This window comes from Buteo buteo, chromosome Z (genome assembly GCF_964188355.1).
Source record: "Buteo buteo chromosome Z, bButBut1.hap1.1, whole genome shotgun sequence".
Lineage (NCBI taxonomy): Eukaryota > Metazoa > Chordata > Aves > Accipitriformes > Accipitridae > Buteo > Buteo buteo.
The window spans coordinates 37,173,871-37,194,023 of record NC_134204.1 but is presented as its reverse complement, the minus strand read 5'-3'; the positions used below and the strand labels follow the sequence as shown (position 1 = coordinate 37,194,023).

Sequence of the window (20,153 nt, the reverse complement as noted above, 5' to 3'; positions counted from 1 at the left end):
ATAAAATGTTTCGATATACTGTACACTCTAAACACAAACACAAACCTAAAAAAAAAGACACCATCAGCAGCACTAATCAAAAAACCAATACTCTCTCAGCTAACCACCAAAATTGAAACACCTACTAGGTCTATTTTTTCCCTACCACCCCACCCTCCCCATAAACAAATACACCTTGATAGACTGAGAGTATTTAAATCCATTTAACATTGAAGTCACCAGATATTACTGAGAAAAAACAACACCCCTCTGTCTCTAATCTAACACCTGAAGACCGATACAATGGGAAACCAAGAAATTTACAGAAAGTGAGCTGCACTCTTCAAGTAATAAGGAACAGCCTGCCATAAAAAATAGTCAGGATTTTCTCAAGTCAACATAGAAGAGCATAACTAAATTATTTCAGCTGCTAAAGTAAGATTATAATCACCTTAGATTTTTGCTTTAAACATTGCAAAGTTGACAGTACATGACAACACTACAAACTAGATTGCAGCAAGGCTCAAAGATTTGACACCTTGTCCTGCCAACAACAGTATTTAAGATTCAATCCTATTGTTTAGGGTAGAGATAGCTCTGGTGCTCACACCTGACAAGAGTGGGAACTAAAGTTTCCTCCCATCCTTACAGGATAACATTAAATAAAACCTTTATGTCCTGCACATACCAACAGTTTAAGAGTAAACTGTGGCTTCCCAGAGATGTAAAGGAAATGAGTAGCTACTGTCACTCCAGAAGCTATATAACTGTGCTGCAAATAGAGTTAATGTTCATCATATCCACCACTTCTGGTGATGCTGTTGGCCTTCTATCACCACCACAGTTTTGGAGAATAGGATGGCATTCTGAGTACCTCAGCTACCCCCATTACCAAGGGAATATAAGGGGGTTTGGCTTAATTCAGGAAATCTCTAGATTCCATTACCTGTAGCTTAGAAATACAACATAGTGACAGGCACGATGAATTATGGCTTCTCAGGGGAACGGCATAGATACTATGAAATGGTTTACAGCACACAGCAAAGAATAACCTGAAAATCCCAGAGCACCAAAATAAGGGCTGAGTAGAAATCCGACTGCCTCATAATTTACAGCATGGAGGTAAACAGCAACAGCAGTGGGGTGGGGGAAGGGGGGGGAGGGGGGAATAATTAAAAAAAAAGGCACAGTATCGTTACGAAAGAAGTGGTTGTAAAATGGTGGACTAGAAATTAATCAAAGGAATGTTGTCATGGTACACACTTCCAGTAAGAACACAGGGACAAGAAATTCTAATTCATTTTAGAATAGAGCTTACTATATTTGAAAACAGTTTAATATTTCCTAGATACCTGTGACAGCATGGCTTAAGTCCCAGGGAGTCAAGCAAACCTCTCAAGTTTGATGTTCAGAGTTCCACCAGAGCTCTGGGCCAGTGCGACACAGACCACCAAGTGCTCAGCAGTAAATACAAAGTTCTAAATCCTGACATTAGGCATAACTTTAAAACAAACAAAAATTACAGAGATGCATTGGAGTTAATCTTCAGAAACAAACAGCAAGATTTAATGTTCTTCAAGAACATGAAAATTGAAAGGCTACCAGGGACTCTAAATAGATCCAGAAAATCTGTGCTGAACGGAAACATGAAAAATATGACAGGGAAATGCTCTTCACAGTTACTTCAGGAGTTTGAAATTAAACCCAGTGAGATCAAGAGTGCTTTGCAAAAATAAAGCCAGCAAAGAAAGGTTGTGACTTCTTGAAGACATCCGCTGTGCATGATGGACCCTGTAAATACTGTCTGTTCACTGCTTTTAGAAAATTTATCTTCCACACCTCAGAAGCACATGACAGACTTTTACTGACACTGGGTGGGATTTTCAAAAACACCCGCTATTCTGTAGGGCCAGAGTTAAAGTGGAGTACTTCTTCAAAATTTTGGTCCCTGCTACTTTGCTGAAAAAGACTGCCCCTTAAAGAAAACAGTTCTCTTAATGTCTACAAACAGTTACTGTTAAACTGAAAAAAGCTTTTACTAACAAACTGACAGATATGCAGAACAGAGCAAGAAGTTATGACTGCACAAGAAACAGAGAACAAGACCCTTAGAGACTTTCTTTTCCAATTGATTTTAGCACCTACTGTAAAAATTTCACAGTATTACCAAGGTTTCAGCTGAAGGAGTGTTTTTCTGGATCTGCCTATACTGCATACAAAAGAAGACACCAAGTTAAGAAAGCTAGTTTTCCTTCCTTTTTTCCTCCAGTTTGTTTCTAATAATTACAGCTGTGCTCCTGGTCTGTGTTCAAAAAGGGGGGGAGGGTGGGGAAGGCAGGCAGGCAGCAGACTGGGAGAGACAGACAGAGCAGTGGGGAGAACAGAAAGATTTGCAAATCACATTGTCTTTTGCAGGTCCAAAAGTTTGAAACTGATGATGGGAAACTGGAGATAGTCAGGTAGATGGGGTATTTTCCACACTATTAGTCAAATAATTTTCTGCCAGCATTAAAAGAAAACTGAGCATTCAATTAAAACTTTTATAAGACTAAGTTTTAAACAAGGATAACAACAAAAAAAATTAGTTATCAGCTAAAAAAAGAAAAAAGCAACAACCAAATGCTTCAGTCATTAAGTCAACAGTTCTAAGATCGCAGCCTAGGAAGATGAGAAGATGTAAAGACTTTATTTTCTGCTCAAATTTTTTCCTTTAATTCTGGAGGGTTTGCTTTCTTTAATTTAAGTAAGAGTTTGTTTTTTGTCTACACAGACTTTTATTTTGACCTTTTTTTTTTCATTAAGAACCAATAGAAAAATAGTTTTACCTATGTACTGACACCTGGGAAAGATAAGGAGAAACTTCAGTATTTTGTACTACAAAAAAATACAGGATATTTGCAATTCTTAGTTTGTATTGCTAACTACTGAAACTGCTGCCTGAAACTGTGAATCTTATATAATATAAGCCATTTAGCAGAAACCTTTTTTTGTAATAGAAATGTCAACAAGAAACTTGTAGCTGAAGACAGTTCATTAAGAAAGATTAGCAGACATTGAATTACAATGATACTTATCAAATATATACATATATAACACGTCAAGTATAACTCACATACTAGTGATATGGTAAAATACTATCATTCATCACAATGTCAGTTAAGTGACTGGGAAGGAAAACATCTGAGCACACAGAAAAACATGTATCATCAGTATGCCAAACTGTTTTCCATAAATTTAGAAGGAAATGGAAAAACATACAGAAAAAGTCTTCAAACACTTCAAAATAAGTATGTTGTCCATCTTTTTGTTACTTCAAGTTCAGACCTCATGTTCAAAAAAGTGCTTATTTTAATTCCATATTTAAACAATATGTCTGTGACAAATTCAAAGAGGTTGTTTTGCAGTGAATATGAAAGAATACATTTTGAGAAATTTTAAGTTCAATGTTTAGGCCAACTCAGTCTGCAATATCCTGAACTGTAACCAACAAGCAGTAACTTTGCAAACCTTGATTACCTGACTTTAAAAATGTCTTCTTTGCTGTCTCTTGTCCTCTCACACATATATGTATTTCTGATAACAATTTCAGAAGATAAGAAAGCCTATTAGTCCATTGATGAATTTCACATATTCCAGTGATTGCCTCTTTCAATGCAATTTCTCATTAAACTTGCCTATTTTTATTGACTTTTGAAAATGCAACAGTTTTACCTTTTAAATACGAAAATAACAAGCCATCATTTTTCCTGTAAAGATTTCAACAAATACTAGGATGACAATTTAGGTCAGAGTCATCAAAAATCATATTTCTAGGTTTTTCCCAAAAAGACTTAGATACTGACTCCCTACAGTAAGATTACTTCTGCTTGAAAAGCAAAGAGGAGTATCCATACCAGTGATTTCTGCATCCCAACTGCAGCTCTTCAGGCACAGCCACAGTTTGAGGGAATACTGAAGGGAACATTATTTGTCTAACACAAGAGTGATAAACACTGTGTACGCCTCTGAAACCAAAATGTGAAAAATGGACAATTTTCTGACAATCCACTTAAAGTTACCAATCGTCTTCTGCCATTCCCTTCATTTTGAGGAATTCAGTAGTCTAGTCAATTTTTATAATTCATTCCATCCTTCATTTCTTTTCCAGGACTTAAATAATGCAGCACTAATCTTACAGATTCAGTATAAAGAAATGGTGTGAGACCTAAGATAAAGCTTAAATCACTGCACTTTAAACCTTTAGCACAGGCTTATGCAGACTTCTGCTGACTCCTCAGATTTGACTCTAATTAAAAAGTTAAAGTTAGGCTTAAAGCTTTTCCAAGTTTAGGGCATTTAGCCTCTCCAACTAAATGTTTATATATCACTAATCATATTGGTATTTTGTTACTCTCAGTGCAGATTGGTAGTTCTGTGACCCAATCCTAATTACAGAGTGCAATTTTTAAAGTCTATCCCTACTCAAAAACTGATAAAAATATACTAAGTGTCAAAATACATCAGACAGTCTACATAAACTGTCATCTACTGGTAGACTTCCAACAGCTTTACAGATTGCGGAACAGAATGGTATGAAACACACTGCTGCACAAAAATACCGCTAATGCAAGACACTGCTTTGTAAGTGGAATAGCCTTTTTGAGAAGATTGATACTTAAAGTTAATGAAATCATGAAATACTTACTTAGCTTTAATCACATCAGAATCCTTTTGGGAGAGTTCTTCCTGTTTCACAGCTACCTGAGATGACAAGTTACTGCATATACTGCGCAACTCTTTCATTTGTTCTCTTGCCTCTGTTAAATCAGTTTCCAAATTCTGCAAAGAATATAGAAAAAGTTATATAAGAAAGTTAAAATCTACTATGCAAGTTATCTACTTATATAGACATATAGATGTCCACATACGTTCATGCATATACTTATTGTGGTCTAAGCAAATATATATAGGTACATGTGCATGTATGAAAAATGTGAAATACCAGAAAAAAGATGTGCATTTCAAATTTTAGGTGGCCACCTATTCTTTACTCTAGGAAGTTTTCCTTAATTCGTTTGTTGCATGTGGAAGAAGAACCCTGAATCAAATCTTTGCAAAGCAATAGTACCCTATTTAACTACTGAACTGATTAGACCTTGTTTTCTCTGAAGAAATCAAACAGAAGAAACTCATTCCTAACAATAAACAGCTATATATTCATTAAGTTATCCAAAAAATGCACAATATTGCACACATGAACTAAGAATCATGGATACAGATTCATTTTTGAAACTGCTTTTTAAATCTGCCCTGATTTTGAACTTCTAATGCAGTGCAAGGAATAGTTTCTTCAGGAAAAGAAATAGCGTACAAGAAAACTTCCGGAAATGCTCACTGAAAACAATGTAAACACACAATAGTTTTCCTTTTACAGTAAGCCTTATTATAGAAGTTAGTCAGCGAAGTGTGAAAGTATATCTGGGAAATAGAGCAGCAAGGCAGCTTATTCAAGCAAGACTTTGATCTCTACATAGTGACCTTACTACAGTTCTCTGGAGATTTAGCAGCTTAGAAGAGTACTTCAGTCCTTAAGAAGCTTCGTAGGACTATTTGCCCAGAGTGTTTTGAGGCAAGAATGGGAATAGAAATATCACAGTAATATCCAAGGCAGAGTTTCAGAAGGTGGCAATGGCCTTAGACCTGCTTTGGTATTACACTACTCACAGACACAATCACTTGTTCTCAGTAAGTCAAATATTCCAGGATTCATCAATAATTTAAAATAAATACCTGCTAGTAGGATAGCATCCCTAATCTACTTCCAACAGTGTATTAGTATATCTTCTATTTTCATAGAGACTTAAAGAAATACACATTTTCCCTTTCAGCAAAGATGCCTCAAATACTGAAGGTACCAAAAAATTTTATAACTGAAAAGCTAATAAATAATTGCCTCTAAAATAGCATAAAAGTGTCTTGTACATATTTGGGTGTATCAGAAGTGTACTGTAATCAGATTCTTTGAATTCAGACAAGAATTATCATGTCCTGTTAATAACAGTAACATTAATGTGAGGAAATAGATTCATGAGTGAATGAGGTAGGAAAAGTATTTGTTTCATGATAAATTTCAGGCTATATACCTGGTGTACCTGACAAATGAAGTCTTCATTCAATCTCAATGGCTAGGTAGCAAAAATTACTTTTTCTCAGATAACAAAAGGTTTCAGAATGATAGCAGACAGTTCATTCTACCAACATATGAAAATGCTGAAGTGTAATAAGGTACTTATAACTTGCAGCCAAAAAATCTTAGGGTTTCTCCTCAGTGTTTTGTTATTTTTTTTCCACAGCAGATAGAAGTTATTGTATATGTGAACAAAAATTATAATAGTTCACATTTTCTGTGAATAAATCCTATTTGCCTATCTTTCACAACACAGTATAGAGTTGCAGAGGTTTTTCATGGTAGAGATTTAAAAAAATCTGATCTTACCAGTGCTTAAGTTCCCATCATCCATTGCATGGTAAATACAATACAAAAAATAGGTAACAAATTAGTCATAAATACAACTTTAGAAGTTATACAATGGCAGAATTTAAAAGCAGAAAAAAAGTATCTTTGAGTACTTCGCCCCATTAGTGACATACGGGAGTTCAAATTTTGATTTTAACTAACAAATTAATCAGTTCAACCTTGTGAACTTATTTTGAAATCTTGACTTTTTTTGGAAGCATTACTGAAAGGGCAAAACATGAAAATAGAGGTAAGGAGGAACTGGTCATACAAATGGCTTATATACTGAAATATCATATATTGAGGCATTTTGTACATACTGAGCTTTTGTATCGAATTCAGAAATCTAAGATTATGAAATAACCTATAATTTTTTACACTCAATTTCTAGTATCTCCATTTTTTTTAAATAATGTTGAATTTATTATATTGCCTTCTAGTTGATAGAGTAGCTGAGAAGGTAGTTTCATTGCGTAAACATGCAGACTGAAAATTTGCTAAATACAAATTCTCCTAAGCCTGATATTCAAATTAAAGCTAATTTCAATTGTACATATAGACTGTTTAGAATTCAATCTTTTAAAGCATATTAAAGCAAAGTAGGTGCTATTTAAAACACAGTAAGTCAAAACATCTAACAATTCAGTCATATGATGAAGAAAATGCCTATCTTAGAGAAAAATACAAGACAGTAAAAGATATGATACTTCTTTATAACAGTACTGAAAGCAAAGTACAGAAATAAGTCTTGTCATTATTTCTAGCCATGAAAAGTGGTGATCCTAACTAAAATGAAATGAAGATAAATAGCAGAATAATAATTTAAGGTAAAACATTACAGGAATATTTTGATCACTTCAAGCCCAAGAACTACAAACTCAGAAAAATCAGAGAAAAGGTGAATTTAAAAGAACTTCAAACATGAAAAACATAACACATAGACAAGGCATGAGGCAGCATAGTTGTGCATAGATTATGGACTCACTGTCCATAATTAACTGAATTAACATTTAGGTTTCATTATTGGTACCTTCAAATCCTTAGAAAGTCACTTTCAAATACAGTAGCTTTGTTTTCATGTTTTTTCTTGTCATGTATTATGACAGAAGTGAGAGTATTTTTTCAAGGTCCAATCTCAATAAAATCCTCATTTTTCAGTGGAACTAAAATTCCAGGCTCCTCTTGACAGAGATGGCTGTTTCTCAAAGTGCTTAATTTTAAAATAAAACACTTCTCCCTGTTTCTTTAAAAGCTCCAACCTTCAGATTTCAAGAACTTTAACAAGTAATTTGCTAACTAGAAAAACAAAACAAAACAGTAAGCAATTTCACTATCTTTTAGATCACATCTCCACTTAATATCCACCAGTGTGACGTTTTTTGTGTCTACATACAAAGTCTTTTGTGACTGACTAAGTTTGGGAAAATATAGATTCTTCTTATTATTAAACAATAATTTAAGTAAGCTCCACCCAAAGAACAACAAAATAACTCAAATGCCTATTTCATTCTTAAATATGGAGACACATCCATGCATAAAGTGGCTGATTGACAGCTTTTCCACTTGTGCACTTTCAGGAGATACAGAAAGCTGATCTAAGCCCTGGAAAGCACAGAAGAGTAATTCTCAAGAACTACTTTAAGGCAGAAAGCAAAGCCCTATGTTAATTTTTTGTACACTGTACATTATTTATATGAAGGTATACAAAGGAAAGACAAACAATAAAACACTATTGCCACCTTTTTAGCCACCTTATCAGGTGTCTTCCTGTTAATCTGTCTCACTGGGATTTCAACTAATACGAAAAATCTTTAAAGAAATATTTGTTAAGTGGACAAACTAGCCATAGAAGCTTTTTCTCTCAATTTGAAAAAGCTGAATTTTATACACCAATTCAGCTTACAGTAGAACTGGAAACAACCAGTGTTTGAAAGTGACAAGTGACACTTTTCTGCATAGAAGATGGTTTAAAGACTAGGGAAAAAAAAAGAAAAAAAAAAAACACGAGAGGGGCTTGTAACACTTAGTTCAGTCTCTGAACAGAGGGCCACTTTTCCAGAAGAAGAATCTGTTATTTAGACCTAGCAATTTTATCATCTAATGCATATTTTAAAAACAATGTTGAGGTAGCTCACATTGATAAGGTTTCATTTTATTCTTCCACAGATATAGGAGACTAACATAAATACGGTGTGCATACAACATAATCTACAATATTGTTAAATATAGTGTTTATTACTGAAAAATGTGTACAAAAAGAGATGCTGGTTCAATACCCAAACTCAAGGCTGAGAGGTAGAACTGACTTTCAGAAGGGGATATAATTTCTGAATTCAAATGGTTTTTAATCTATAACCATTTTTCCAATCATTTGGAAAAAACAATACAACTCCATTATTGAATTTGCTTATAGATTACTTCTTGAAAGCATTTCGGAGACATGTTATATCGGGGTGTATATACTAGAACATTATCTGGAGCCCAATATTGTGTAGTGTGACAATTGTCATACCTGGCCACTGTGGATAAGAAAATTATTATTCTTTATGGTTTATAAGCATCCTTTTAAGAGCCAATCTGGCATCCAATATTGATTCTTGAGTGTAGGGTAATAGAAACGGGGAACATCAGGAACAGAGTGAGAAATTAATTCAAACTGTATCTTAAATTTTCAAGCAAATATTTACAGGAAGACCATATGTAAACAGTAACAAACTACAAAAATAACTTTGCATGTTTTTATAAATCATTTTTTTACAAAATACTGATAAAAAACAATGAAGCAACATATTACTACTTCCTAGAGGTCAAACATTTCCCTCTTGCAGATAGTATTTTTCATATGCTTCTCAATCCTTGGAACAGTCTTGTGAGATCATCAACTTCACCTAACTGTCCCCTAGCAAAGGTGTATGGTCACTTGTCTAACATCACAGAAGGGAAAGGGGAAAAAAGGGGTGGGGGGCAGGGGGGCGAGAAAGGCAGAAGCTGGGTCATCAGACCCATGGACACAGGCAGGCAGGCGGCAACCTAGTGAGGTCTCCAGTCACAGACCCTGCCTAAAGCAGATTAAGCCAGGGGGTCTGACAGGACTGCTCAGGGCTTCACAAAGTCAGGGGTTGAAATCTCCAAACAATGGAGATGGCCCACCCTCTCTGGGCTCCAGCCCCACTCCTGAGCGGTCCTCCTTGGGAAAAGGTTTCACTTCATCTCCAGCCTCAGCTTTTCCTGTTTCAGCTTGTACTGCCTTTTACCCTTCTGACACACAGAGCTGTGAAGAGCCTGGCTGTGTCTCCTCCACCCCCCTCTTGCTGGTGCTGGAGATGCTGTTGGATGGCCACAGCCCCAGAGCCATCCCTCCTCTTGGCTGAAGCAGCCTGTCCCCACAGCCTCTCCTCACAAGGCAAGGTCTCCAGGCCCATTGTCTCAACGTCAGCCAGTTTACTGATATCTTTCTTGTACTACACCCAAAAATGCGTGCAGGACCTACAGTACTGAGCAGAGGGGGTCGATTTCTCCCCTGGCTCTTGGGGCCATGCCCTGCTCCTGCCTCTCTAGGTGCTGCTGGCCCTCATTGCTGTCTTGGTGCACAAGGCTGGCCCTGATGCAGCTTGCTGCCTGCCAGTGCCCAGGGCTGTCCCCCAGAGCTGATCCCTGGCCTCTGTATGGCTGCAGGGCTCTGCCTCTCAGGGAAAGACTCATCATTTGTCCTGGTTAAGGCTCCTGTTGGCCTGTTTCTGTCAAGGTCCCCCTGGATGGCAGCAGAGCCCTCAAGCACATTCACTTCCCCACAGTTTGGTGTCATCTGCAAACTTGACGAGCATGCTCACTGTCCCCTCTTCCAGGTCACTGATAAAGATTTTAAACAAGACAGGCCCAGGATAGATCCTGCAGTACACCACTTTTTACCAGCCTACAGACAGAGTACAACGCATTAACCACAGCTCTCTGAACCCAAACATCCAAATAGTTCCTTTAAACCTGTTGTTGTCCACCTATCCAGCTGTAACATCTGAACTTGGGTACAAGAACACAGCAAGACATTGTCAAAAATCTTGCTTAAGGTCAGTCACATCCAAGCTTTCCTCTTGTCCACAGACACAATCATTTTGTCACAAAAGACAATCCGGTTGCTCAGGAAGGATTCATCCTTAATAAATCCATGATTGTTTCTAGTCACCTTCTCAACTATGTGCCCAGAAATTACTTCCAAGACAACTTTCTTTGTGATTTTCCCAGGGACTGAAGTGAGGCCAACCAACCTTTTTTCTTGGATTATGCTTCTCATCAGGGACCTCCCCTGATCTCTACTGCCTTTGAACGATGGCAGGCAGAAGCCTGATAGTGACATCAGGCAACTCTCTCAGCACCCTTGGATGCAGTTCAGCTCATCCAATGGATGTGTACCAGTCAAGTTCTCTCAGGTATTTCCCAGTTCATCCACTCTTAGTAGCTCTCCTTGAAGTCTGCCTCTAGGCACAAATGCCTGGGGGAATCTTGTTGGCGAAGACTAAGGTAAAGACAACATTCAGTTCCTCTGCTGTATCTATTACCTGCTGTCACTAACTCACCTTTCCCTTTCAGCAACAGGCCCCCATTTTCCTTGTTCAGCCTTTTACTACTAAAGTAGTGCAAAAAACTCTTGTTATACCTGTCATCACTTGCAAGTCTCAACTGCAGGTAGCTAACCACCACCCTTGAGTGCCTAGACAATGTTTCTGAACTCCTTTGTTCAGAACAGCTTTCACTGTTTCTACTTCCTGAATACTGCTTTCCACCCCCACCCTACACTGGAGTTTGGCAATTAATTCTGTTTAGCCAAGCTGGTCTCCTGATACATCCACTTGTTCTCCTGAGTATCAGCGTGGACCATACTTGGGCTTAGAGGAAGCTGTCTTTAAAGATTTGATAATTTTCCTGAGCTCTTTTACCCTTCAGTGCTGCTTCTCATGGGATTCCACCTGCTGGTTCCCTCAACAAGGTGAAGACTGTCCTCCTTAATTCTAGGTCGGTACTGTGCTACTCTCCTTCCTTCATCTTCTCAGGATCTTGGTCTTCACAATCTCATGATCACTATCGCCAAGGCTGCCATTATTATTTCCTTAATCAGTACTTCCCTGTTTGTGAACAGCAGATCCAGCTGTGTGTCATTCCTGGTTGCCTCAGGGAATACCCATCTCAAGAAATTACCACTGACACGCTCTAGACACGCTCTGTCACCTCAACCTGCTTGTGACCCCACTCTGAAACACCGACACTACTTATTCCCATCCCTGGAATCACATGGTTGTGACACACCTTTCTCTCTTTGTAGAATTCAATTATATGAAACTTAGTGACTGGGCCTGAAAGTAGCTCACGGTCACAAGAGCATTCCAGACGCCTTTGGAAGGCCTTGAACAGAAGGAACAAGACGACAAGAAAAAGAAAGATCCCAATTAGAAAAGCACAGGCGCGCATTCCACGATAAAGGGAACTTGGCACAAACAACCTCAATTCGGCAGTTTATCTTGACCAATTAGACTGAGACAAGTTTCGCATGTTTTAGTTAATATAGCCAATTATGTCCTATGTTTATGCGCGTGTACAGAGTTAGTATAACCAACTATATCTTATGTTTATACGCGTGTACAGTGTCGATATAACCAATCACATTTTATGCTTGTGCGCATGGACACTAAATGTTTGCATGCAGCAGCCAATCAAAGCTTCTTAGGAACTTAGAGAATTGTATAAGAATGATGAGCTAGGCTCAATAAACTGGCGACTTTGATCATCATATTGGTGTCCTGTCGTCTGTCCCCGCGTGGAATTTTGCAACATCTCTTCAGCGTGCCTTATCAGCCAGGAAGTCAGATACACAAAAAATTATTCTGACTGTTTTCATTGAGGGTGTAGGTAACAATGATCTTCAATAATTTATCAAATATTACAAGCACTACATTTCACAACTTGAAAACTATTAAATCTGTTTAGTACACACTGGATTTTCTCCCCCAAGTATCAATAAATCATTCATTGTCCTGGGAATCCTATAATACTTTCATCGTAACCAGTCCAAAGGCCTCAATTTGCAAGAACTTTAATTCCCATGTTAACAGAACTGAATGAAGTTCTTTACAAAGGGTTTCCATCAGCACAACAATCAGAAGTGTCATCAAAACCGTGAATTGCTAGTGGAGAAAAAAAGATGTTTCTGGGCAAGATGTTCATTAGATAGTTACTACATTGAATATACCACAGTGTCATATACTTTGATAGTGTAAACGAGCAGAGTGTTGTGAGTGTTCGTTAGCCATGTAAATAAAAAGAATTCATTAACTAGGCAGGTGTATAAGCAGCCATCAAACACGTTGGTACCATGTTTGTGGCTTATTTCTTAAAGGAATTTAAAAAGAACTTGCCAATTTTCACCAGCAAACAAGACAAAGTATCATTTAAATAAAAGATACAATATTCTGTACCATGTATTCAATTATTTCCTTTTTCATTTTATCATAAACAGTGAAAATAACTTCTTAATATATTATATGTAATAATAAGGCCTCTCACAGAATAGAGCCCTCTGGAGGCTAGGACACAATTTATTCAAAACTGCAGTTAAAGTTTTAAAGTTTTCTACCAAAACAACAAATATCAAGTCTACTGCAACCAAATTATAGGTAAGTAAATTACACATTGAGAAAAAAAAAATGTGAATGATAACACTTTTAAACTTTTATTATTTCACACATATATTTTATCTTAAAATACAGTATATTTTATTTTTTAATGCTTACATTTTAAGATGACTATTTGAAGTCAGATTCCTGCTTTGCAACATCAATTTTTAAAAAGCTGTGGGTCTTAAGTGAAGGAATGTAAATGAATGCAAGTCCCCACTGGTAGATTTGAATATATATAACTTGTTATTTAAAGAAAATAACTTGTAGTGAAAACGTCTGGAGAAGTTAATTCTGAAATAACATCCAGCAAGCCATTCCACTTCGTACCTTTATTCTGACATCATTGCCAGATTTTTCTGTTTTCCATTGTGCCTCTTGCTTCCTCAGTTTCTCCAGGTCATTTAGCAGGTCAGCACAGCATGTATTTAATCCGTTATTTTCCTCCTCCAGGTTTTTTATAACCAGTCTGTTTTGCTCTTCCTTCTTCTGTGCACACTCCTCAGTGTCCTGTAGAACAGTACCACAAGGGCCGATAAACAAAAAAAGTGAGAACTAATCAGCAAATATAAACTGTGCAGTTTTACCCTCACAGCAGCTTCTTCTATATTTGATGGCCAAGGTCACCTGTGTACTTTTATTGGCCTCTTTCATGCAGGTGGAAGGGTCATATTTTTCAGCTGGATGACAGCTTTGATGAGTACACATTTGCAAAGAGCCCATTAATTGATCAAGCTGCCTTTGATGCTGTCCCCAGCTATTTTTGAGACCCACACAGACATATCCTCCCAGACCTCGGCTTTATCAATTAATAATGCCAGTCCCATCAGAATCTAATTACAAGAAGCCACATCTTCACACTCCTACTTTCTTTGCTCCATTTCCATCATTAACTATTTATCTGAAAGTTATAAAGCTTGGATTCTTGGCTTTAAAGCATCTTCCTCGGAGTTGGTATGTAAGAAAATGGTAAGGTATAGCAAGGCCTAAGGCAATTTTTTCTCCAAGCTTGTCACTTTCTGTGCCACAAAGGCTGACATTGCTTAAAGAACTACTTCAAAGCTACAGTCTTATGCAACTATGTACAAGTTAATATACCTTAAGTTCTTGGCTTTTATCTTTAAATTTCTGGTTCAAGTTACTGAATTCATTCTTCAAATGGGCATTTTCCTCATCCACAGCAATTTTTCTCTGTATTAAGTTGTTTATCTCCTGCTGCTGTCCTGTGAGAGTCTATTTAAAAAAAAAGAAAAAAAAAACCTTGTAATAGACAAAAAGCAATTGTAAAAGAACATGCATGTACTGGATTTTAGACCTGTGCATTTTAGACCTATGAAATGTTAACAATCTGGTATAAGTAGTTTTATAGCATTATTTTGATTTCATTAGTACTTTAATCATAGTCAAAACTGAATGACTATATAACACAGTAACGTAAATGGGGAACTGAATATCTTGCTGCTTCTAAACAAGAGCCCATAAATGCAGAACTGAATGGAAATTATTCAGTTAAGCTTAGACGAAGGCAATTATTTGCAGAAGTTATATTTGTGCTTATGAATTAAGATACATTTAGAATACTGTTTCACTCGCACCTTTAGCATGCTAAAAATCAAGCCAAAAAGTAGAGTTCAAAATTCTCCAGAATTCATGAAGATAATAGTTATTAAGTGAGGCAACCGAAAAGATTATGATACAAAACAGTTGTAAAAAGGGAATTAAGTCTAACTGAATTTGCAGCTCAAGAAAAACAATACAACTCTGTTCAACAGCTTAGTGTACCCGCCCAAAGTAAAATCTCACTGACATCAAAAAAACAACTTCAAATCTCCATGTTAGATCTTGCATTCTATTCTTATGACTTTCATATTAAAACACCCTCACTCTTAAATGCATATTAGAACTCCACTTTTGTCTTGAGGAGTCTGTTTTAATTCCGTGTACTGTTTTGTCCTTTCCCTTACTAAATCAAAATGGCATTCACCTAAAACATTTTCCTAGCAGTAACAGTGTAATTGTAGTAAGAAACAGCTGAAGCTTATCTCAGGACAAAAATGCAACTGCTTTGCCTTTAATATACAAGCTAAATGAAATGTGTTCAGAAACAAAAAATTATCAACAAAAGGATATACCTCTAGATTATTCTACAATACTCCTAATAACATACGTAAAGATTTGCAAACTCCAAATGGTTAAATATGGTTCATATCTATGTCACACATGAAAAAGAACGAAAATGTGCTGAGAAAAAAAACATGTGAAACAATGTATTTGAAGTCATATTCATACATATTCAACAACCACTGATTGTAAAGCTACATGTAACAATTAGGGCAAAAAAAGTAACTGTCACCACTAAATTCAAAGTAACTCACTCACAAGAAGAAACACAGGTATTACAGGTTGCAGCCCTGCATACAAAGCAAACTGTGGAGGGGTAGGCAGGCCTTACTGCACGCATTGGAACAGTGTCAGTGTGTTGGCATCCAGAGCACCCATGCTGTAAAAGGAAGCGGTTCACAAAGCAATAACCACAGAAGGATGGGGCAATTTTGAGAGTCTGAGTAGCAGTTTGAGTACTAGCTTCTCCTCAAGATATGCAAGCTCTTCTCCCTACTCCACACAAATAATTACTGAGTACAAAGTAAATCTTCTCTGCCCTTCCTGCTGCACTTTGTTGTAACATTTGACAGCTAGGTTAACAGCTGATGAGCTTTTTCAGTATTACCAGAGTTAAATCATACAAAAAGCATTAATTTCATATATTTGATTTTAAGACTAATGTTGGCAGAAATAATTTCTTTATGTATTATTATTTAAGCCACTAGTGAGCTAGTGTGACAGTAAGTCATGTGAAAAATATACCTGAAGATGTACAGTGAAATTAATCTAGGTATTTAGTAAATGTCTTAGTCATTAAAAATATAGAAAACTTTATTTATTGGTGTAGATTGTATCTTTCCCTCCTTGTTTGTTTCATTTTTCTACTTATTAACAGACACATTTGTTGTAACTTTTTCCAAATTACTTTGAATATCTGCCTCTCTTCTGTAGACTTCACTATTTCTACGCATTACATTTCCACCTTTCTTGCAAATATTTTTGTTGTTCTATTTTTTCTCCTACTACCATCTCCAAATCTTTTCTATACATTGTTCCTTCATACTTAGCAAATTTATTTTATCCCTCTCACCATTACTTCCATCCACACACTGTTACAAATATGGTAACATTTCCCAAAAAATAAACAAAACCCCATACCGCACTACATAGCAGAAAATATGTCCAAGCAAGAACAAACCCTGCAATCAGTTCAGCACATGAGAAAGGTAATGTAATCCAGCCAACCTGTGTAGCAAATATTGAAAACAAACAACCATGAACTGATAATGTTTAGTAAATAGCATAGCAAAGCATGAAGGATTTTTTTTTCCCATGCTAAAAATTTCACCGTATCAAGAAATAAAAATATCTGTCTTTGTTGTACTTCATACTCGACGGCAGCCACAGTAGAATTCAAAGAATATACAAAATTATGTACTTTCCAACAATGGTCTTTAAAAACATGGAAAGGAAAGTGAATGTGAATTGGAAAGAATGGAAAAATGAGAACAAGAATTGAGAGGAATGTGAAAGAAAATACAGAAACCTCATATTCTCATATCTTGGATTTTTGCCTCAGATGTCATTAATTCCAAGCAGACAAAAAAAATCCCCAAACCACACAGAACTGGCTTGTATTTAAAACAGCATTTAATTTGTAGTTTAATCTCAAACCGAACACATACTTGTTTATTTTTTATAATAAAACTAACTCCCCTACAGAGACTCATTCTACAGCACTGGCACTTTGAACAGACTCAGTCAAAGCTTGCCTAAGAGTATAGATTCATAATCACTCTTCCATGTCCTCTAAAGAAAAACTAAACCTGAATTTCAAATTCAAAAATTTATGTGAAATTTTTCTCAGAGATATAACCCAGTGCATAAACCTTCTCAGCCTAGTTTGTTATCAGCAGACATTAAGGAAGGGTTAATAAAATGAAAGAACTTTCTCTTAACTAGGGTTTCCCCTCTTTCATATTTTGAACCTATCAGACACCAGGCTCTATTTTCACTATTCAAAAAGCAAAATATTTGCTCTTCAGATATATCATTACAGTTACAGAAACAAGTTGTTGCTGGCAGAGATTATTTAGTTGCATCTTTAAAAAGGCAGGAATCCACATTACCGTGGAAAGCATCAGTTATTTTGTTTGCCTCCCTCCCACTCCCCAGGTCCTCATAGAATTTGAGTAAGTGGCTCCTTTGAGCCTTCCTTCCAGCTCATTACTACTTGTTTAACATTTATCAAGACAAAGTCTATGTTTGAAGAACACCCTTCGAAATTCTACCTATCTGAAAGAGCCTATTGGCTCTAACAGATTTAAAAACTCACAAATGCACAGTCTCACAAAATCTCAAAGTGAAGCTCCAACTCTCTCTTTAAGGCATCTAATTTTTGACTACACAAGCTACAGCATGTTACTACTTGGTTTCATTATACACTGTGTGGAAACTGGTAAGCATATGTATATTTGTGAAGTGAAATCAAAGGTCTTTGGGTCCTGTTTGGAATAGGATGTTTTCCAGCAATTTGAAGGATGAATGGACACATGAAGGTAAAAAAGTGCAACTAGTTATTTCAAATGTTTGTTCCATATTGCTGAGATGAAATTTTAAACTCAAATAAGCTACTTGCTTTGCATACTTTGCAGGATAATCAGACAGATTATCCTGAATCAGACTTGCACACTAATTACTTATCCCTACAACTGACCCACTTAAGACTAAGTCAAAAGGGAAATATACCACATCAATCACTAAGCAGAAAACTCACCTGAGTATCTACAAAGTCACCTACTGCAGCAGTAGTGAAACATTAGGTAAGTTACACCTGCATGGAAAAAATCCTGTTACGTTTCAAAGCATTTTTCTTGGGTACCACTTTGTATACTCTTTATCTTTTCCTCTAAATGAATTGAACTTTTACTCTCATATCTGCTCATTTCACATGCTTATAAAGAAGGGAAAAAATCCAGGAGTATTACTCGGGAGCCGTGACTGGGTAGAAATAAGGGTCATAAAGAAGAATGTCTGAGATACAGACAATTAAGCAAATTATCATCTGCCTTTGCCTGTGCAGCTGTTTTTGCACTTTGCTTCCTCAACCTATGAATTACCTAGTATAATAGGAAAAAGAGAGTAAAGACTGGTTTCTTACAGCAGAGAACACAAGCAGTGCTCCTAAAAGACTACCCTACTCTGGTAGGCAAGTGAAACAGCAGAAACCATACCTGATCAACACATGAGGCAACCTCCCACATGAGATTATTTTGACAGACTTCACCACATAAAAAACACTCATCAGGAATTCGTCTATTCCCACAGCATCTACTGTTTTTGTCTAGATACCATAAAAGACAGGCTAATGCTACACAAGAACAATCTCAACTTACATTTTGCATTGACTGCAGTCGTACTTGTTTGAATACAACAGGACAAAAAGCAGTGTTCAATAGGCTTTTAACAGCTTGGTGCTCCAGAATTATAAAAAAACCCCTCATATAACTAAGACAACTAGAGTACACTTCCAAAGTTTTTCCACAGACAAACTTCCAAATACAAGAAAGGAAACTGTATTCTAGAAGTGAATTTGCCTTTTGTTTAGCTGGGCAGAATCAAAGAGTATCCCTTGTATACCGCTGGAGCCCAGAATGCTCAAGGCAACAGTACATACAAAGAAACACTGTTAACCTGGTGGGGCAGGTCTTTTGGCGTTTAAGAGGACTGTCATGCCAGAATTCTTTTTTTTTTCCTTTCCCATGGCATCTCTTTAGCTACAACGTAGTACAATTTTTTTTTCTTCCCTAATCACGTCCAATTGTTTACTTGCAAAAACTACTTCTTTTTTAGGAACTTTCATATCACATGTTAAGTCAAACTCAGAAACTGAGCTATGAAAACTACAGATCAAAACTGAAGGGCAAAAATACTCCTTTTTTGTCTTGGCTCTGAACACCTCAGAGTCTTTTCATGGCAGTAGGATTTCATAATTATCCGTCAATATTTCATGTGAATAGATATACAAAAAGTTTTTTAATTAAACTTCATTTTTATCCACTGTGAATTTAGATAGTATACAACCGTTTGGAGACAGTGAAAGTGGCAACAAAAATATAAATTTTTAATGCTAGGAGTCTGTTTCCAAAAAGAATACAAGTTAGGATAAAACTACCAGGAGTTATGGACTGTTTGATGTTGCAGATATCATCATTGAACTTCCAGTCTTCAGTGAAAGATTTTTTTAATCTGCTACATAAAAAGCATGCAGAAAGGACTATGAAACAACAGCTGTACATGCTATTACTGCATTAAATGTTCTCCAAATTTTTACATTTTTGAGGTGGAGGGAGAAAGAAAGCCAAAACAAATACTTATAATTCTGCAGCTTGAAATTTGATCAGACTGCATTACTGAGTCGGTATTGCATACCTGCCTCTATACAAGTTCAAAAAATGTGGGTTTCATTTCACATCAAGAAGGTAACTCAAATACCTACTGATAGTTTATCAAAATATCCGTAAAAATCATTCTAGCAGAAATGCAAAGCTGACGCATATCCTTCATTGCAGCTGCTAATGATACAGAAATGCAACAACACACCTTGTTTCTGTCATTGGCTGCACTTCACAAAAAACCTCAAGTCTCTGCACCACAATATTAAAGATGTCCATCTATGATTGCAACGAAGAGACATGCATTCAATTTCCACTACCAAAAGGATCCAGGTAACAAATAAACATTATATTCTGTGCTTTTTCCATTACTTTCTTTATCAGAAGCTTTCACTGTACTCTAGTACACTTCTAGTATACCACATATAAAAAATAAAAATGAACACAACATAACTGGAACTGATGAAAAATTGTATTTTCCCCCAAGCAGTGACTTTTAACGAAATCCTGACATCTTAA

The 20,153-nt window shown here is 36.4% G+C and overlaps 1 protein-coding gene across 5 annotated transcripts in view; it reads right to left on the bottom strand.

The window, feature by feature from the left end:
• The window catches only part of CNTLN (centlein), a 199,485-nt gene that overhangs the window by 139,569 nt on the left and 39,763 nt on the right, over nt 1–20,153 (bottom strand). For all 5 annotated transcript variants that reach the window (XM_075021816.1, XM_075021817.1, XM_075021818.1 and 2 more), the window contains 3 exons: nt 14,236–14,370; nt 13,468–13,647; nt 4,664–4,797 (listed from right to left, as the gene is read on the bottom strand). In XM_075021816.1, the coding sequence (XP_074877917.1) occupies nt 4,664–4,797; nt 13,468–13,647; nt 14,236–14,370 (449 nt within the window). The remainder of the gene's footprint in view (nt 1–4,663; nt 4,798–13,467; nt 13,648–14,235; nt 14,371–20,153) is intronic.